Source organism: Rhinatrema bivittatum, chromosome 9, assembly GCF_901001135.1.
Source record: "Rhinatrema bivittatum chromosome 9, aRhiBiv1.1, whole genome shotgun sequence".
NCBI classification, from domain to species: domain Eukaryota; kingdom Metazoa; phylum Chordata; class Amphibia; order Gymnophiona; family Rhinatrematidae; genus Rhinatrema; species Rhinatrema bivittatum.
In genome coordinates this window covers 90,375,983-90,396,744 of record NC_042623.1, presented here as the reverse complement: position 1 = coordinate 90,396,744, position 20,762 = coordinate 90,375,983, and the positions used below count along the sequence as shown (strand labels likewise).

Here is a 20,762-nt window from a genome sequence, read left to right as displayed (position 1 = left end):
TTACCAAGCAGAGGTTAGAGTTTTCAGTCTCTGCGGCTGCGCGTGTGTTCCCGTGCAGGAAAGTAACAGATTCAAAAATGCATAGCGGACGGGGCTCAACTGATCCTAATAGCCCCAGCCTGGCCCAGGCAACCGTGGTACAGTTACCTCTTACGCCTCTCTATCAAAAACCCAATTTGACTACCAGATCAACCAGATCTTTTGCTTCAGGAGCAGGGAACGCTCCTACACCTGCTCCACTCATCCCTCCATTCGACAGCGTGGAGGTTGAACGATTCCTCTTGTCTGAGCAAGGTGTATCCACTGCAGCCCAATTGATCCTTTTGGAATGCAGGAAACAATAAACTAGACAGAATTACAGTTTCAAATGGAAACGTTACTCTACCTGGTGAACATCCACCATTGGACTGCTCACCAGAGCTGCTCATGGATTACCTCCATTCGTTATACATGTCTGACGTGGCAACATCCTCTATAAGAGTTTACCTTAGTGCCATATCAGCATATCGTAGGCCATTTAACAATCATCCTATCTCCTTTCACCCTTTGCTTTCGCGCTTCATCAAAGTTTTGAATCACCTTCGTCCGCCAATCTCTAAACCACCGGTTCCATGGAACCTCAACATAGTTCTGGAACAACTCATGCTCTCACCATTCGAATCCATGGATTTGGCTTGGCACGCATGAAGTACCTGACATGGAAAGTAGTATTTCTGGTGGCAGTGACATCCGCACGACGAGTTAGCAAACTGCAAGCCTTAGTTCACTATGCTCCATATTTAAAATTTTACCACAACAAGGCAGTTCTCAGGACTCACCCAGCCTTTCTCCCAAAGGTAATCTCACAGTTCTACCTGAACCAGTCAATAGAACTACCAACTTTTTTCCCAAAGCCTCATTCTAATGTTAGGGAATGCTTACTGCAAACGGGCGTTAGCATACTACAAGGAAAGAACACATGCTGACTCCCGTGCTTCTCAACTATTCGCCTCGTTCGACCCGAATGCACCTGGCCTACCAGTAGCTAAATGCACCATCTCAAGCTGGATAGTGCAGTGTATCCAATTCTGCTATGAGAAACAGAAACTACATCTAAAGTCTGTTCCCAGTGCTCACTAGGTCAGGGAAGTAGCGGTTTCTGTAGCACATCTCAGAAATGTACAACATGTGGACATTTACAAAGCGGCTACATGGTCGTCTCTCTTCATACCTTCACATCCCACTACTGCCTGAACCAGCAGGCAGCCGCTGATGCGAAGATAGAGACTGCAGGGTTGCTTGCACTATCATCATCTCCTTCCCCCCTTAAGATCTTGAACATCTACTTAAGATCTTGAACATCTACCTCTTTATCAGCAAGTTATACTTGTAAGATGCCATGCAAACTTTGTATCCCCTTTCTGAGTTTAATGCACCTGTGCAATTATCATCAAGTTATATCTGCAATGTTCCTACCTGACTTGGTTGATTTCCCCCCCCCCCCCCCCCGCCCCCCCAGTTTATTGCACCCTGTTCAATGTACTACTGTTTCAAGTTCCATGTAAACCGATATGATCACATGAATACCGAATATAAAAGCTTTTAAATAAATAAATCTTAACCAAGTCAACTACCACATTGAATTGATCACGCAAGAACAATGAACCTTTCTCACAGGGCGTGATAGGGAGCTTGGGACTCCCATGACAGCATGGCTAATTCAGCCCTGCTATCAACGGGAAAAAGCAAGTTTGCTTACCTTGAACGGTGTTTCCGTAGATAGCAGGATGAATTAGCCATGCTGACCCTCCCTGGTAGTTGACCTGCTATTCTGCTACACGTAAGCTTAATTACAGACTGAGGAGAATCTGTTACTTTCCTGCGCGGGAACACTCGCGCAGCTGCAGAGACTGAAAATTCTAACCTCTGCTTGGTAAAGCTCCGCCTCCCGGGCCCTGAATGACAATTCCCATGACAGCATGGCTATTTTATTCTGCTATCTACGGAAACACCGTTTACGGTAAGCAAACTTGCTTTTGACATAGTGTAATGTTTTTTCCCTGGTCTTTGTATTCTAAAGAAGAGAAAACAGATACAATAATTGGCCTGTGGGGCGATTTCCAAACTCTTGTATTTGGGCACTGATCACATTTCTCTTAGACTCTTGCCCAAATATTCCTTCACGCCTTCTTCTGTATTGACCTTGTATCTATTAAAAGGGTCACCATTCAGTCAGTCGCTATGATCATATTAGAGAATTTCTAATGGCTATAGAGTCCAAATACTGTCCTGTATGATGACATGACATCTGAGACTCTAATTCACATGGCATTTCCCAGGTGTACAGGGAGATTGAGGAGAAACAGAGTAAATTTTATTTTTATCAGTAGAGACTGAATTTGGTACAAAGTAAGAATTTAATATTTACTTCTACTTCTGCTACTTCTACTTAACATATCTATAGCGCTACACAACATACGCAGCACTGTACAAACATACAAAGAGACAGTCCCTGCTCAATAGAGCTTACAATCTAGTAAGAAAAACATACAGGACAAGACAATGGTTAAAAAGAAAAGGTTAGTATAAGACTAAAAGCAGATGAGGCATAAGATTTAAAAGTGGTTTCAAAAAGGTGAGTCTTTAGATGAGATTTAAACATGGCAAGAGAGGGAGCATGATGCGCCAGTTCAGGAAGACTATTCCACGCACATGGCACAGCTAGGTGGAAAGCATGGAGTTGGGAATTGGTAGTAGAGGAGAAGGGCATGGATAGGAGTGACTTATCCAATGGGCGGAATGTACATGGAAGGGTGTAGAGAGAGAGGAGAGGTAGTGAAAGCCATGAGAAGAAATCAGAGCACCAAGGCAATTAGTATATAGTGAGAAGTGAAAAGGGCCCAGGTTGGATCCCTGAGGCACATCAATTGGTAGTGGAATTGGCAGTAAAAGAGGAACCACCAGAAGAAACGCTAAAAGTGCAATGGAAGAGGTAAGAAGAGAACCAAGCAAAGCAAGGACAGGTCAAGGAAGATAAGAACAGAGTAAAGACATTTTGGCTTTAGAGGGTAAAAACCTGTTTATGGCTACATTCAACTGAAACAAGGGCTGTTTCAGTTGAATGTAGAGTGTGACAACCAGACTGGAATGGATCAAGAATGGCTTGAGATATAAAAGTCAATTCAGCGGTAGTGAACCCATTCAAGTAACTTGGAGGGAGAAGGGATATAGGATGATAGTTGGCAGGCCAGGTAGGATCCAGTAGGGGTTTTTTATGCATGGTATGATTACAGCATGTTTGAAGGCAACTGGAACACTAGCAGTGGAGAGTGAAGCTGAGGAATTTTCCCACCTTTGTTTTTACTACCTTCTTACCTTAAGAGATGTGCGTACATTTACAGAAGTAAATGTACACATGAATTGCTGACCCTTCATTACATAGATCCATCCAGGGATGTTTTATATATTATCATCCTCATAACAAGTGAGAAAAGCCCTTCCTATCCCAAAAATAGGTCTGAATTTCAACAAACCTGCAGGCATTTTAGCAATAACTGGGAGCTAGCCAACTCCCCCCTCGTGGCTGTAGCGAGAGATGGCACACGTTTCCCGACCGCTGAGATGTCCTCACAGAAGCAGCACCCTGTCCTGCAGGGCGGCTTTTGGAATTATTTCAGGTCAGCCGTAATAGAATTGGGTATTAACCCCTTTGGTGCTAATACTATATCTGCATCCTGTGGGTCGAGAAGTTTGAGTGCACTTTAATTTTCCTAGCAGAAACTGAAGCATGTCTAGCTTTTAATGTTCTGACAATATTTGGAAGCATTTTGTCACCTAATTCTAGATCAGGGGTGATCAAAACCGGTCCTATGGACCCCCCTCCCCCAGCCAGTCGGGTTTTCAGGCTATACCTAATAGAATATGCAAGAGAGATATTTGCATACATAGGTAGTGCATGCAAACAAATCTCATGCTTATTCATTAGCGTTATCCGGAAAACCTGACTGGTTGGGGAGCCCATAAGACCTAACTTGATCACCCCTGTTCCAGACTCTCCCCCCCTCCCCCCATCCCACAATTACCACAAAAATGCCTTTCCTCCATTCTTAAAAATATCTGAGCTTTTGTAAATGTCCCAGTAGCAGGTGGTGATCAACTTTCTGTATTTTTCTTTGTTCTGTAGTTAAGAGACTGGGTCCTGCTTCGGGGAAATTCAGTTCTGTTTCATGGAGATTTTATTTCATCTTTGCTCCCTCCAAATTTGGCTTCCTGCCGGCCCATACCAAACATGCAGATGCATTTATACATACTAGAGGAGCTTTATCTCTTTCTGCTCTCATATTCTACATTTACTGCGCATTGTTTGTTTGCTTCCTTCACTAGATCACATTAGTATCCAAATGCATTCTTAATACTTTGCCAGTTTTATCCATGAGAAAGTGTTTATGTATAATTTATTTGAAGCTGACTTTAATAAGACTCTATATAAAAACATTTCTTAGATTTCTGAAGTCTATTACAAAGTACAGTCTGGATATGCAGTATTATATTTTAATGTAATAAACAATAGTTACGTCATAGGCACTAATCTAAATCGGATTTTGTCAGCAGCTTGAGTCCCTGGGAAGCTGTTGGGGGTGGAGAGACGGGTTATGGTGGTTGGATAAACTCTTGGTGGGAGCAAAATGTCATCTCATCTTAGTGACTGTTGCATGCCAAGTTCCTGTTAATCAGCTTCTACTAATGTATTCCAGAACTCTTAAATTCTGTACATCCATTTTTGCTTGTAAGGTTGACCACATCAAATTGCATTTTCCGCTAGTCTACTATAGATCAAGAGAGAAAAAACTGACTCTCTTGTTTTTATCATCTTTCAATGCATCACCTGGCATCTATGAATAGACCTCTTAGCGCTTTAGAAATGAGACTCAAAAAATAAAATCCAGGAAAAAAGATTTTATGAATCTTAAACACATTTTCTTTTAGAAATTTTAAAATCGGCATAAAATTGGATGTTCTCAGCACTCATATTTTCATGTGGTCATAAGTTAAATTGATTTTCAAATCTTAGGCCAGGATTTAAATTGATTTTCATATCTTAGGCCGGGATTTTCTAAGGTCGCAGACCTTAGAAAATCCCGCACTAACGGGGGGCGGGGTGGTGAAGCGGAGAGTGGGCCTGCGATAGCTGGCAGCAATTGCTGCCGGTTTTGCGCAGAATAACTACACCATAAAAGGTGTAGTTATTCGGCGCGAAAACGGCAGCGATAAGGAAGCTTACCTTTCGCCGTCAGCGAAGTCGTCGCAGACTCCGCCCCGATGTAGCTATCGCATGCAAAAAGGCTCTTTTCGCGTGTGCTAGCTTTAGAAAATAACCCCCTTAGTTGGGTAGATCTGATGCAATTGCATCCTTTCTCTTGATTTTAAAGAATCTTTACCCTGTCTACAAAAATGAACACGTTTCTTAATTATGTCTTTTAATCTTGTTAGATAGGAGTCTAGTTTACATTTCCTGTTTGAATTATTACAAATCTTGGTGGTAAAATAGGTGGGGTGGGGAAGAGATGCTGAGGGTTGATTACATATGGAAATCTGTATGCTTATCTACTCAGGATACAAAGCCAACAAAAATGGTTTTGGTGGGTCAATTGGTCTTCTGTCATCGTCCACTCTGTTGCTGTAGTAGGATACCAAGCCATGTGTGATTGCTTAAGCCCTGAAGGCCGATTATAAAGCCTACTATAGTTTAGTTTTGTATTGCAGAGAGGGCTTTGAGATGGGTAATATAAAATTGGATGTGTACGCATTCGATAATTTCAGATAAAAGATCATTAGAGTATATAACTTGTGATTTATTTTTTTTTTTAACAGATTCCTTGTGACCTTTTTTCTCATCTGCAGATTAGGCTGACATTCCAATTTCAGAATTTAAGTAGTTTAGTTTTAATCCAGAAGTGGCTGGTGGCCGCACATTCCCCAGGAGGTATCAGACTTCAGGCTAGAAACTTTATTTGGATCTACCATTTAAGGATTATTTTCTATTATATCATGTTGCATTCAATGGCTGTCTTTTTTTTTGTCCTCATTTAATATAAAATAAGTAAGCCAGTATTTTTATTTAAACCAAATGCCACTTACAAAAAGACACATTGATCTCATAAAAATTTGATACCCCAAATTGTTTTGCCAGTTCTGTTTTAGTACAGATCATGTTCTGACTTAGAAATTTAGCCACACGATGCTGTAACATGCATGCAGTAATCCCCATAAGTTTTAAATGATTGCTTGTTACTACATTAGGATTTGAATTCTAGCTATAAACTTCCTCTTTAGAGTTAAAAATTTAGATTAAAAAAAATCACAGCAAAGTTAAAAACATTAACAAAAAGTGTATAGCTTATTTAAAGCCATTTGAGTGTTGCACAAGTACATGTGTTTTCTCACCCAAAATGTTCTCTATCTTCTCTGCCTGTATTTGATATTTTCTACTATTGTATTCTAAAATTGTAATAGCACAATTTTTGTTGTGAGCATGAAGACTAGAAGCCATTGCATGCTCATTAATTTCATCATGTAAATGGGTTGGGGGTTTTTTTTTTTTGTTTGGTTTTTTTTTTTGGCAGAACACCAGTGTCTGTCTCTAACTGCTGTATTTTGATTAAAGTGAATTTTTGGTGACACTAACAATTTCTCAGTCCCTGCTGTGTGTCTCCTTCTGTTCTGATCATCTTTACTTCTGCGCAGACAACAGCCAGTAACACCATTGGTCTTGTCTTTAGCTGTGGAATTTTATAATTAGTCAAGTTTCATTAAACTGAAATGGTTTTCCTCCAGTTGTCTTGTAGTATATCTTGTAGAGTAATCCAGTGATATCAATGGACATATTTCAGATGCTTTGGTACAAAAGTGTGATGTTTTTGTTAAACTGAAGTACATTCTCCCATTATAAATATATTCCCTAGAAAGAAGTGTTTCAAGATGGCCGCCGGCACCTTTCTCCCCACTGAAGCTGCTTGTCGCTACCACTAAAAATGTTATTTTCTTGTATAAAAGTTCCTCATATTGATAGACAAGAGAGAGGGAAAACTCGTACCTTCCCGGTGGTTTCCTCTTTAGTTATTTTGGGTTCTATTGACAAAATTGCCATCAGCATGGTGGTTCCTGCACAGCTCATTGAAAATGGAGCAAATTATGTCCTTGGGAACCACAGCGTGCAAAGGATCAGCTCTGAACTCCTTGGATGCTGACACCATGTTGTCTCCAGAGGGATGCACTTCCCTTGCCCCCAACCATCCTGTGGCCATGCAAAGTGGCATCCATACACTGTGTGGATTAGAGCTAGAAGGTGTCATCCCCTTCCATTCTAGATGCTTTGCATGCGTCTGTTGGGGGAGAGGGGGAATAGGACAGGAAGGAGGAACAGCACAAGATGGCGATTTCCCTCTGTTTTTTCCTTTTGGACCATAATGGACTCCTTGTTGCTGACACAGGTATCTCAATATGGGAATCGAGAATCTTTCCTCTCAAAACACCTATAATAACTTTGGATTCTATTTGAGAGGCGATTATACCATATTTTTCGCTCCATAAGACACACCTAGGATTCAGAGAGAAAATAAAAATTAAAAAAAAAAATGGTGTGCTAAACCGGCTCTGTTACTGGGCGTCTGTGCGTCTTATGGAGCAAATTAGGGGAGTGCATAAAATTTTCTTTTTTTGGTCCCCATTTCGTTTTCAGCTCTGGGGAGGGCCATTTCGGTCCTCTCCCCGGATCAGAAAACTTTTATCATTCTCTTTCTGTGGGGAAAAAACAAAAGAAAAAAACCCCCCATCCCAACCCTTTAAATTTAGTTAATTACAAACCCCCAACCTCCTGCCCCCCCCCCCCCCCCCAAAGACTTGCCAAAAGTCCCTGGTGGTCCAGCGGGGGTCCAGGAGCGATCTCCTGCACTTGGGCCATCGGCTGCCAGTAATCAAAATGGCACCGATGGCCCTTTGCCATCCATTGCTCCTACCATGTGACAGGGGCCGATCAATGGCACTGGTAGCCCCTGTGACATAGTAAGGGCAAAGGGCCATCGGCGCCATTTTGATTACTGGCAATAGACGGCCCAAGTGCAGGAGATCGCTCCTGGACCACCAGGGACTTTTGGCAAGTCTTGGGGAGCGTCAGGAAGGTGGGGGGTTGAGTTAGTTTTTTTTGTTTGTTTTTATATTTGCTCCATAAGGCACACAGACATTTCCCCCCTTTTTTTTTGGGGGGGGGAGGGGGGAAGTGTGTCTTATGGAGCGAAAAATACGGTACTCTCATTACAATTAAGATAGCATGCTGTTTCTCAAAGAGCTCATTGAATCCCTTCAAAAATCAAGACAGGAGCTTTCTGAACTCTGTTTAAACTTCAAGAGGTTCAACCCCAGATTACTTCTTTAGAAGAAAATGTCAGAATGTTGTCTGAAGGCCACTTGGTTTTGCAAAATAACCTGGAATCTTTGGAAAATGAATTTAGATCTAGAAATATAAGATATATTGATTACTTTTCCTAAGCAGTGGTTAATTTCTTCTATACGAATGCTTCAGAGATATTTCTTGGACATCTTAAAGATTCCTGATAATATTTTACCTCCTATTGCTAGGGCTTATTTACCGCAAACCAAAAAAGTTCCACATCCTGATCCAGGACTACAAGTGTCTTTGGACATCCTGAATCTTGCTGATTATTTGGAAGGTTCTGTCTCTGAAGAAATAGTTCCCTCAGCCCTGGTTGTGATTTGTTGTGGACTCAGAGTTGATTATGAAATATTTTTTCCATTAACATTGATTGACCCCCTTTTTGGAGTAGTGTCAATATTTTTCCAGATGTCGCAAAAATACTTTAAAGAAGGAAGAGATTCTTGCTCCTGAGATCTGGGATATTTATTTATTATTTATTTATTTATAAGTTTTTATATACCGCCGCTCATCAAAGATATCACGTCGGTGTACAGTAAACAGGAACTTACGCCGGAGCATTTTACATTTAACAGGGTTATATAAGCGTTATACAAATAAAAAAGGTAGGTATATAAATATTTGAACATAAAACAAGTAGAATCTTTTTAAAAAAACAGAACTATCATTTAGTTGTAACTTAACTGAGCTGAATTAAAAACAATACTATAGAGTAAAAGGGTTCAAGGGGAATAGGTAAAAGCTAAGGGAGATGGTTAGAAGGTAATGGAGTTCTAAATTGGAAGTGGTAAGAGGGGAGAGATTGTGCTAATCTTAGATTAGGAGCAATTATATGGTAAGATCATATAGTAGGAGTAGAAATAGGGGAAGTTAGAGATGGTATATAGACAGGGGGTGTCGGGTAGAAAGGTAGGGCAGGTAAAGGAGGGGAGGACATATGTATTTCAAGTATAAGCATGTGTGAATAACCATGTCTTGAGTTTTTGCTTGAATGTTTTGGGAGATGGCTCAAGGCGCAGTTCGGTGGGAATGGTATTCCACAGCAAAGGGCCAGCAAAAGAAAGCGCTCGCGCTTTGGTAGAAGCATAGTTATATAGTTTGGGCGAGGGGGTCTGTAATGTGGCAAGGTATTGATTTCTGGTGGGTTTAATAGAATTTTGAAATTGTAGTGTATTATTAAACCATTTCATTTCAGGATTGTGGAGGGCTTTATGGATAAGTGTTAGTGTCTTATAGTGTATGCGAGATTGAATGGGGAGCCAGTGTAAATCCTTCAAAACTGGCGTAATATGTTCCTTTGAGTTTGTATTAGTAAGGATGCGGGCTGCAGTATTTTGCAGGATTTGTAAGGGGCGGATGGCATTTTTAGGTAGGCCTAGGAGGAGAGAATTACAATAATCTGTTTTGGAAAACATGGCTTGTAAAACTGTCCGGAAATCAGATGCGTGAAGTAAGGGTTTCAATTTTTTGAGTGTATGTAATTTGAAAAAACACTCTTTAAGGATTGCGCTGATAAATTTTTTGAGGGTCATTTGGTCGTCAATAATGACTCCTAGGTCTCGGACTTGGTGGGAGAATTGTATGTGCGTCGATGTTATTGGTGAGGTGGGAGAAGCATGTAGTGGGGTGGGAGGAGAAATGATCATGAGTTCTGTTTTTGTGGAGTTTAGGGCAAGTTGTAAGGAAGTTAGTAGATTATTGATAGAAGCGAGGGTAGTGTCCCAGATTTCAATGGCTTTGGGTATGGATTCCGTTACTGGAATAAGAATTTGTACATCATCAGCGTACAATATTACAACTTGGAGTCCTATTCTTGGTCAAATTACAAGGGGTTAAATATATTTTTTGACCCTCAACATGCAACCACCTTTATATCCCAGAGGCAATTGCTTAATGTTCTATTGAGTTCTTGTCAGAGTTCAGCACCTTCTCCTAGAGATTGACACCCTTAAGTGTGATTTGTAGCTATGCATTTGTGCCAGGGTAAATTGATTTCCTTCATCTATGCATCTCCTCAAGGTAGTGGACTAACGATTATATTTGGATTTTCCTTAATATTATTTCAGAGTTTTATTATTTCTTTAAAAGATGTATCTTGGTTTGTATTTGCAAAATCTATAAACAAAAAAAAATATATTCCCTGGAAATGTTTGTTTTCTCCTAGGACAAGCAGGATGGTAGCGCTCACACATGGGTGACATCATTAGATGGAGCCTGGCCCGGAAAACATTTGACAAAGTTTCTAGAAACTTTAACTGGCACACTGAGCACACCCAGCATGCCACTATCCACGCGTCCACACAGGGTCCCCCTTCAGTCTCTTTTCTGCGCAGCTTTCACATCGCAGTTGTGGAGTTCTCTCTCCATAGCTTTTTCTGGCCATTTTTGTGACTTATCTGTGCCAGGCCCCCCTCTTCCCCATCGGCTCTTCTATAGGGCAGCGTGTTAAGTTTTTTGTTCTTTGCGGTCAATTCCTGACAGTGTTGCTCTTCAGTGGCCACTGGTCATCGACTGCTTGCCGGCTCTTTTTTCATGGCGTCATCGGGGTTTCACCAATGCCCCCCATGCCCGTGGACCATGTCCATTATGGATCTGCACAAGGTCTGTATCTTCTGCCTGGGGGCATCATACGTCATCTGGGGTGACATTTTTGTGATCTAATGGACCCCCAAGGGTCGTCTGGGCCATTTAGACAAGATGGCGAAGCTCTTTGGATCTAAAGTCTGATCCTTTGACTCTGGCGTCGGATGCATTGATGCCTAAGGGCCGGGGGGAATCGATGGATGTGGATCCATCGTTCTCCACTCCTCCACTGAGAGAGGCTGTCATCGGTGTTGTCAGGATCGTCTCCTTGGCACTGGGGAAAGACCAGGCCAAGCACCATGGGAAACCTCGGAAACATCATCACCACTTGCCGTCATTGCACGGTGTCGGACTTGCCAGCACCATTGACCACCATGGTGCCCCCCAAGCGCCCCCTTGGAAATGAGGCATTGACCTATATTAAACCCAGGCATTCCCCACTGATATCTGTACCAAGCACTGAGCTTCCTCGGGGCTCTGAGGAAGTTCTGGTGAAGCCTCTTCCTCTTTCTCTTCCTCCGGCTAACCATCTTGTCTTCAGCAGATTTTCAAGAGAAGTTGGACTGCAGGGTGCAATGGGCAGTGTTCTGAGCCCCCACCGGTGCCTCCCCCAGTGTCTAAGCACTGCTGCTGGAGCGCCTCGACATCCTCCTGGCCGTCTTGCCCATGCAGCAGCTACCAGTGCCTGGAGGTCCCTTGATACTCCAGCGGCCACCGGGTCATCCTCCCTCTGGAGTCATCCCCATTGTGAGTTCCTCAGAGGAGGGTGATGTTTCATGGCCGGGGTCACAGTTGGGGACTCTGGTACTGCACCCGGTTTTGCCTGGTCCAATCCTTGGTGCCCTCTATGCTGTCAGTGCCGCTGGTGCCTTTTCATACCAAAACTGAAATGCTTGGGCAAGGGTCCTCCACAAGGGTCTCTAGGGGACTTCAATGAGGAGGAAGCCCCATATGATCCCTGGGGGGATGATGCCTCAGAGTAGTCTTCTGATGACTCAGAGAATCTTCCCTCGGACCCGTCCCCTCCAGATAAGATGGGCCGATCCTCACCGGAGGATCTAACCTTTTTGCGGGCTATGACAGAGGCATTCCTTTCCAGCTTCTAACGGAAGATGCCTGTTGCAGAATGTTGAAAATTCTCCAAAGCAGGTAGTAGCTTTTCCCATCCATGATATCTTTAGAGAATTACTCCTTTTGGATTTGGGAAATACCCCATCTCTGTGCCTCTGGTAAACAGGAAGGTAAATGCAGTCTACTTGATACAGCAGGCCTTGGGTTTTGAGAGGCATCAACTCATGCATCAGTCAGTGGTTGTGGAGTCTGCCCTCAAGAAGGCCAAGTATTCACACACCCACGCTTCTGCGCCTCTGCACGCTTCTGCGCCTCTGGGTCGGGAGCACTGGGTATTGGATGCCTTGGGTAGGAAGGTGTACCAAGGTGCTATGCTGATCACCCTAATTGCTTCCTACCAGCTGTATATGACCCAATACACTCAGAACTTCTGGAAGCAGATTCAGAAGTTGTCGGAGTGCCTCCCCCCAGCAACAGCAGGAAGCCACCTGGCAGTCACCCAGCAAGGCTTTGGAGTATGGCAAACATTAGGTGCGTTCCACCTATGATGTGTTTGAAACAGCACCTAGGGTGGTGGTGGGCATTGGCACCTGTAGGATGGCGTGGCTCCAGGCATCTGATCTCCAGCCTGAGGTCCAAGAGAAGCTCATGGACCTGCCCTGTACTGGCGAGAATCTATTTGGGTCAAGGTAAGAGATGCTGTGACTCAGTTGAAGGATCATGAGACCCTCCAGCATCTCTTGGCCAGTATGTCGGACCCTCCGTCCTCTAGCAGAAACTTCTCGCATCAGAACGCCAGAGGAAATATTACCTTCCGGCCTCGGATGCCCATATGCCATGAATGGGTTCTAGGGTTCATTCTAGACAGCAACGAACCCCCAGACCTTAGTCGGTGCCCCAGCAGAGCCCCGCTATTGGGTTTTGACTGGCTGCAAGGGAGCATAAGCCCTGGTACCATACCCTCAACCTTGGGGTCCCTGGTCAGATCAGAGGTCAGCTACGGTCCTTTTTGGACTGCTGGCCTCAGACAGGACCCACTGGTCTGAGGTGACCTATCATTTGTCGAGGGTATTGGTTGAACTACCTACATGTCCCCCACGGACTATTCCCCTTTGCACGTCATGGGGCCAGACCCCACATCAGGAAATTCTTTGGTGTTAAGCACCAAGCCATTATTTATGACACTTACCCAGGGATACAAGAACAATTAGACTTTGTAGAAAGTATGATTTTTTATTGATCAATATAAGTTTTCTTGGGAGATGCAGGATGCCATTTCTCTGACAAACTGACCACCAGCATCTCATTGTATACATGAACTGATCCTTCTTTTATAGGTAAAATACAATATACTAGGTTAGAAATTCTAGAAGAGCGTGACTACCCAGAGAAATATTTACATTGATTGTCATGTCAACAGCATGATTTGATTATCCCTAAACTATCCTGATTATTTCTCCAAGGTGGGGCCCATTTATTATCACTTTTTAGATAGTCCTTTGTTCTGTTAGAATCTTGTTGGTCAGGGCAATTATCATATCTTAGGCTGTGTTTACAGATGCCCCTGAAAATGCTGCTTCTATAGTGACAGTATAGCCTGAAGTTCCAACCGTTCCTTCTGCTTTTGTGACCCTATAATTAGGCATCACAAAGTGTCGCCAGCTTCAACTGCTGTCCAGGTGTCCTTGGAATTCCTCCAGCTCAGGCTCAGTAAGGCATTTGAAGTTCACATAGCCAGGAAGGCTAAGATAGCAGAGGATTCTGGGTCAGTTTCCTTCTCCATGTTGGTCTCCAGCTCAGACACACACATCACTGGGTAGAGCTTGCTGCCCTTGTAATGGCCAGAGCAGTAAAACCCGTATCACTTTTCGAGCAAGGGCAGGGGTTCTGCTCCCACAATTTCCTGATTTCAAAGAGAACAAGGGGCTCCACCCCATCTTGGATCTGAGGGTCTTGAACAAATTTCTGCAAATTTCAATATGGGCTCGCTGGGCACTCTGATTCCCCTCCTGCAAAGATGGGACTAGCTGTGCTCCCTCGACCTAAGACACATACACCCATGTCGAGATCTTCCCCGGTTACAGGAATTATCTACAATTCCTCGTGGGCGAGAGCCACTTTCAATACAGGGTGTTGCCGTTCAGCCCCATGGGTCTTCAAATCCCTGGCAGCAGGGGATTTGCACCTCCATCAGGGGGTGCACATGTTCCCCCTACTTTGCACCTCTAGCAGGGGGTGCACATGTTCCCCCTACTTTGACGATTGGCTGGTCAAGAGCACCACCCAGGAGGGGGCAATTTGCTCCCTATGCTTGACCATTCAGGTGCTCGAGTCTCTCCAGTTTGTCATCAACTACCCATAGTCCCATCTCACCCCATCGCCTCATTTGGACTTTATTAGTGCCAGGCTAGATATGGCTCAAGGCCGGACCTTTCTTCCTCATAATCGGGCACTTGCTCTGGTGTCTCTGAGTCTAGTCCACAGAAGGCGACAGGTGTTGGCCAGGTTTCTGCTTTGCTTGCTGGATCAAATGGCCATGTCTATCCATGTTACTCCCTTAGCTCAGTTACATATGTGGAGGGCTCAGTGGAACCTATGGTCTAAGTGACAGCAAGCCACCCAGGACCTCTGTGTACGCATTCACATCACGCCACCTCTCAAGACCTCCCTGTTGTGGTGGGAGAGTCTGCCTAATTGGGAGCAGGGGGTTGCTTTTCAGGCCCCCCCCCCCAAACCCATGGTGTGCTTACCACAGATGCTTCCACCTTGGGTTGGGGTGCACATGTGGGCGACCTCTGCACGCAAGGTTGGTGGTCTGACCAAGAAGCTCAATGCCAGATCAACTTTCTGGAGCTTCGAGCGATCAGATACCCACTTTGGCCGTTCCAAGATTGCTTGCCCAACCAGGTGGTCCTGCTACAGACCAACAACCAAGTGGTGATGTGGTACTTCAACAAGCAGGGAGGTACCAGATTATGTCTCCTGTGTCAGGAGGCTGTCCAGACTTGGTCCTGGGCTCAGTCTCGGGGCATGCTGCTCCGGGCCATATACCTGGCCGGTACAGAGAATGCGGTGGCGAACCGGCTGAGTCGAGCGTTCCAACCCCACCAAGGTCAGCTTGGTTGTGGTTATTTTGGCACACTGGGTAAGCGAGCTTCAGGTGTTGGTGAAGTCTCCACCCTACACTAAGTTTTTTCATGATAGGTTGGTCCTAAGTTCCTACCTAAGGTGGTGACTGATTTTTTTTTTTTTTTTTTCAAATTAACCGAGCAATCGTCCTGCCCACTTTTTTTCCCCCAGGCCTCATTTGCACCAGGGAGAACAGGCTCTGTACAGCTTGGATTGCAAGAGACTTTGGCTTTCTACCTCGAGAGGACAGCAGCCCACAGATAGTCCATGCAGCTCTTTATCTCCTTCAACAAGAATAGATTGGGCATTGCAGTTTCCAAACAAATGCTTTCAAACTGGCTGGCGGATTGTATTTCCTTCTATGCGTAGACAGGCCTTCAGCTTGGAGGCCACTTCAAAGCTCACTCCGTCAGAGCCATGACTGCTTTGGTGGCCCACTTGCGAGCTGTCCCCATGGCAGAGATCTGCAAGGTGGCGTTCTCTCCATACGTTTGCTGTCCATTATTGTTTGGACAGAGATGGCTGACACGACAGCTGCTTCGGCCAATCTGTTCTTTGGAAGCTTTCAGCTGTGAAAACCCAACTCTTCTTGCCTCTTTTTTTCGGGTTCAGGCTGAATCCCTGTTCTCCACAGCACCACAGTTGTTGTGCCTATTGGCACCAGGTTAGGTGCCTGTGGCCTAGTAAAGTTCAAGAACAGCCTGTAGCTACATATTCACCTATGTGTGAGGACTGCCATCCTGCTTGTCCTAGGAGAAAGCAGAGTTGCTTACCTGTAACAGGTGTTCTCCTAGGATAGCAGGGTGTTAGTCCTCACAAAACCCGCCCACTACCCCATGGAGTTGGGTTTCTCCTATGTTTTTATTTTTTCGTAATTCTATGTTATAAGACTGAAAGGGGACCCCAAGTAGACATGTGAAGTGTTGCATGCTGAGTGTGCCAGTCAAAGTTCTAGAAACTTTCACAAAAGTTTTTTTTTCCATACTGGGCTCCATCTGATGTCACCCATGTGTGAGGACTAGCATCCTGCTGTCCTAGGAGAACACCTGCTACAGGTAAGCAACTCTGCTTTCTCACAATATCTGATAACTATGAAAAGTGTCCCAATCAGCTAAAGAAACTGCTCCTTTCAGATCTACTTGGGTATCTGAGGGGAAAAAAAGTGCAAAAGCAGATGCTTGGGGATTTTATAGCATTTCTCAACATTCTGCTAGCTGCCGGCATGGTGAGCATGAGCAAAACTCGCAGGTCAGCACTTGTGTGCAGATCTCATACATCCACTTAACATTAAAGTGGAATTCAGCAACACCAAGACATCTAAAACAAGCGTTCTACAAAATATGCACTCAATCCTTTTCTTGAATAAACTATGGAAAAGCCATTTCTTGGTAATACTGTATCTAGTTTAAATTTGTTAGTTAAGGAAAAGACAGGGTCAGATATCTGAGAAACATCCACAGGAATCACCATTGCATTTCTTGTTATGCTCTGACTCTCTGAGTAGATGCCATTTTACTGAGACTATTGTAAATTCAAAATAATTTAGTTACTGGGAATATTCAGTAGTTTAAACTTCTCTCTCCCTGTAACCTTTTCTCATGAACTCCATCTGTGCCCTGCTCCATGCTTTCCACCTTGCTGTGACATTTGTCTGGAAGAGACTTCCAGAGTACTTGTCATGCTCCCTCTCTGCCCTTATTCAAATCCAGATTAAAAGCAGCTTCAAAAAAGATTAAGTCCTAAGTACTTCTCTACAATAAATACTTCCCAGAGACTCTTATGTTTGCTTGTCTAGACTATTTGATGTTTGTGTGTATTTTATATATTGATATAATTATGAATGTATAATATAAGTAATCTGCACTGAGCAAAGAGTTGGAAGAAGCAGAATATAAAAGTTTTTTTTTTTAAAAATAGATTGTAAGCTCCATGGAGCAGGGACGGTCGTGTGTGTATTTGTACAGTGTTTTAGAAATTGCTTCTATTGCTGTCACACCAGCTTAGAAAAATTGAGGTTTGCTGAATAAGTCTGTAGGGGAGGGGAGAATGAGTTGTGGCCATTTTCTTTTTGTAAGTCGTGTTTTATTTTAATGTTTAGAATTCCTTTTGATTTTTTTTTTTTTTTAAGGGGTGTGTGGTGTGTGTGTGTATAAAATGATTTAAAAAAAATCAAGTTCCTAACTTTTTCATTTGATTGTTTATACTTTTCAGATGTGTCAAGGCTGTAATAATGCTATAGACCCAGAAGTGCAACGTGTGAGCTACAACAGCTTCCACTGGCATGCCACCCCTGAGTGCTTTCTCTGCTCCTGCTGCAGCAAGTGTCTGATTGGGCAAAAGTTCATGCCAGTTGAAAAAATGGTCTTCTGCTCAGTGGAGTGCAAGAAAAAAATGATGTCTTAGGCAAGGAATCAGTGGGTAAAACTGCAATGATCGCCTTCTAAAAATGTTATGCAAATCTGCTATAACCTGGTGGGGAGGGGACAAGGAATTATTCTGCTCAATATTAAAGAATTTAGATGAGCTGTTCTACCAGAAGATTAGTTTAGTTAAAGACCAAAACAATTCATTTGCATTTTTTTCTGGCTGAATATTGGTGAGCAACTACATAGGCTTAATATCCAAGCATTAAAATTTTTCAATAAAGTTTCAGCAACTTGCTACAAATCTGTTTTCACACTTCTATCCATGGTATTTTGGGTTGAACACTCAAAATTCTAACCCAAATGTGTAAAACTTAGTGCTAAACTGAATATTTTTTAGGGTAGCATTCTACACTGTCAGAATTCTTTCATAACTCCCTCTGCTGTAAGTGGACTTTCCTTGGTGTCTTTTAAAAATAGGCAAAGGGGAGCCCAGTGTGTACGAACCTTTTCAGTTTTGAAGCTTGGAACTGGGTCTGCTCTTTTGTTGCTCGCTTGTTTATCGGGTGTGCAGATCACTGATCAGCAATGTCATGACTCTGTGACATTACCGATCAGTTGTCCCAGCAGGCTTTCGGGACCTGTCCTGCAGGTCGAGCCTTTCAGTCACCTTATAAACAAATTGCCGTTGGAAGCATGGAGGTGGCCCTAGGTTCAGAAAATTTCCAGTTGATTCACAAAATGTTTAAAGTTCCGACTATGCTTGCGGACCTTTCGAAGGCAAAGGGGTGCCAATGGACAGTGGAGAGATTTACTATGGAAACTTAGTTTAGAGCCAAAGGCCAGAAAAATGCTGGTTTTTGTTTTGGTAGGGGGTGGTGGTTCTCCTGTTACTGAACTGTAGCATCTTGTAAATTTTCTCTGTCAGTTCCATGCAGTGTAGAGGTGGTGTTGGCTTATTCAAGCATCACATTCTGGAATATTAAGTGTTGCACTTTGCCCAGCCAATGTGTCACACTCAGAGCTATTTTGAGCTTGAAGAAAATTTGTAATTTCCTGAAAGATACTTACATATGTGAAAACTACATTTATAACTGTGACCGTAGGCAGGAGCAAACATAATCTAGTTAGAACAAATGTACATTAGAGTTAGAATGTGTTTTCTTTGTAGTAGGGCTCGCCTGAACTGTATATTTGGTGAACATAAATTTGTCATATTCCCACAGTGACAAGATGACACAATGCACTTTTCCCCATCTTTTCTGAGGATCCTTTTCACATTTTTATCTAGACTTTGTATTTCTTACTTTGCAGATTGTACCTTTACATTGCCATGCTTGTGGGTTTGTCTGTCTCCAAAAGGTGAAAGCTAAAAATGTTTACATACCCAGAAGAACCGCTCTATTTTAATCTTTAGCTACTAATGATACAAGCTGAAAATGCATTTGTAAGTAAGTACAAAGAATGGAAAATGTAAGAGATTTGCACTTCTGTAACCTTGTGTTACTTAGTATTGGGGACCATTACAATTAGAGAGCCTTCAAGGCTACCTAAATTTTGTAAAATCTTTTGCAACACATTCAGATGGCAAACAAGGGACTAAAATATGCTTAATAAAAAAAAATTAATTGTGCAGATTTACACTATACTTTTTAATGTTTAACTGTACCTGCGAGAATACAAATATCCACATTAAAGAGAACAAAACTTTCTTTGTGACCTGTCTTTTTATTGTTATATACAATTTAGCTTAAAAAAGTACATACTCATTTTTTTCCAGCAGGGGGAGTGACTTTCAAAGATAAAACTCAAGTCTTTGAATAGCCACCATTCATGGAAATGGAAAATCTGTGTACTCGTATTTCTAAAAGAAACAGGCATCTTTGTTAAAGAGGTAGTGAAATGTGAACCAGTTAGCCCCAGTGAAGAGGCTGAAATGCAAATTAGGTTCATTTTGATTGTGTACACTTGCACCCATGTAAGTACAAAATAAATGATTAAATAAGGATGGCTTGGGTGAATGTATTCCTTTTGCTAGATCATGTTGATCTTGTAACTTTTTTTTTTTTTTCTGTTGTCATGTTCCATTTCCATTCATAGATGTGCTGGCCTGTTGACTAGCCCAGAAGGGCTTGGGCATAAATATTGCTAAACAAAAGGATGCAGTGTGGCCTTGGTAAATACAGAGGGAATGGCAGAATCTTGATAAGGCTGTATGTATGCCGCACGCTGACCACTGTTTTAGTTAGCAGTTCATACAACCCAATAGCAAATTATACTTTCTACGTCATGCCTCATTCTTGATCCAGTAGATAAAAATAAATCTGCAGTATGTGATGTGAATAAGTAAAAAAAAAATAATATTTTTTTTTTTTTTTTTTTTTTTTTTTTTTTAAGTAAACTGTTAGTAGCTAGCATCAGAATTGGAGCATTACAAGCTATTCAGTTATGTCTAATTTCTTCTTTCTGTAGACCTTTAACAATTGATGTTGAGCTTAATGATTTATAGTCTCATCTGCCTAATCTACAGATGGTCCTAAATTGAAACTTTTAATGTTTCTATGAATTTTGTACACACAATTGGTTAGTAGATATGAAGAGACCAATATTCCAAAAAAGCAGAGTTCCTAAATTAGAAACACCTAACTTAAGTTCTTAATTTTCAGCCTAAAACTTGGGCTTCTGCACAAAAGCTTGCTATTTATTTGCCTGAATATAGGATCCAAAGTTTGATGCCCAGTGCTAAAAAAAAAATCAGTCCCAAGCATCTAACTTTTATTCCCCTGCCCTAGCTCCACCTCCATGGCCACTCCACTTTTTAGGCTGCTAATTTTAAAAACTAAGCCTTAGTAAACTCAAAAAGGCCAATTTTAGGAGCCTGACTCCCAAAATTAGACATCTAAACACTTTTTAAATCTGACTTCTAATATACCACTATACCAACTAGCACACCTGCGGTTAAAAAACAATTAGGGCCCTCAGTCTCCCATGATAGTACAGAGAGGACAGCACAATTTGGCCCTTGCCACTGAGTTAGCTGGTCCACAGGATTCAGGTGCTGGGTTAAGTGGTGGGTTTCCATCTCCTTCCCTCCTGCTGTACTGATCAGGTTGACAGAAGTGAGCAGTAGCACTTCAGCCCCTGTCAGAAGAGAAGGATGTGGTCTAGTCTGCTGATGTGCCACACGT

The 20,762-nt window shown here is 42.7% G+C and overlaps 1 protein-coding gene across 2 annotated transcripts in view; it reads left to right on the top strand.

The window, feature by feature from the left end:
- Nucleotides 1-19,286, top strand: part of TES (testin LIM domain protein) — a 112,900-nt gene extending 93,614 nt beyond the window's left edge. For both annotated transcript variants that reach the window (XM_029615848.1, XM_029615847.1), the window contains one exon: nt 17,423-19,286. In XM_029615848.1, the coding sequence (XP_029471708.1) occupies nt 17,423-17,614 (192 nt within the window). In that variant the 3' untranslated portion in view covers nt 17,615-19,286. The remainder of the gene's footprint in view (nt 1-17,422) is intronic.
- Nucleotides 19,287-20,762: the final 1,476 nt, after the last annotated feature.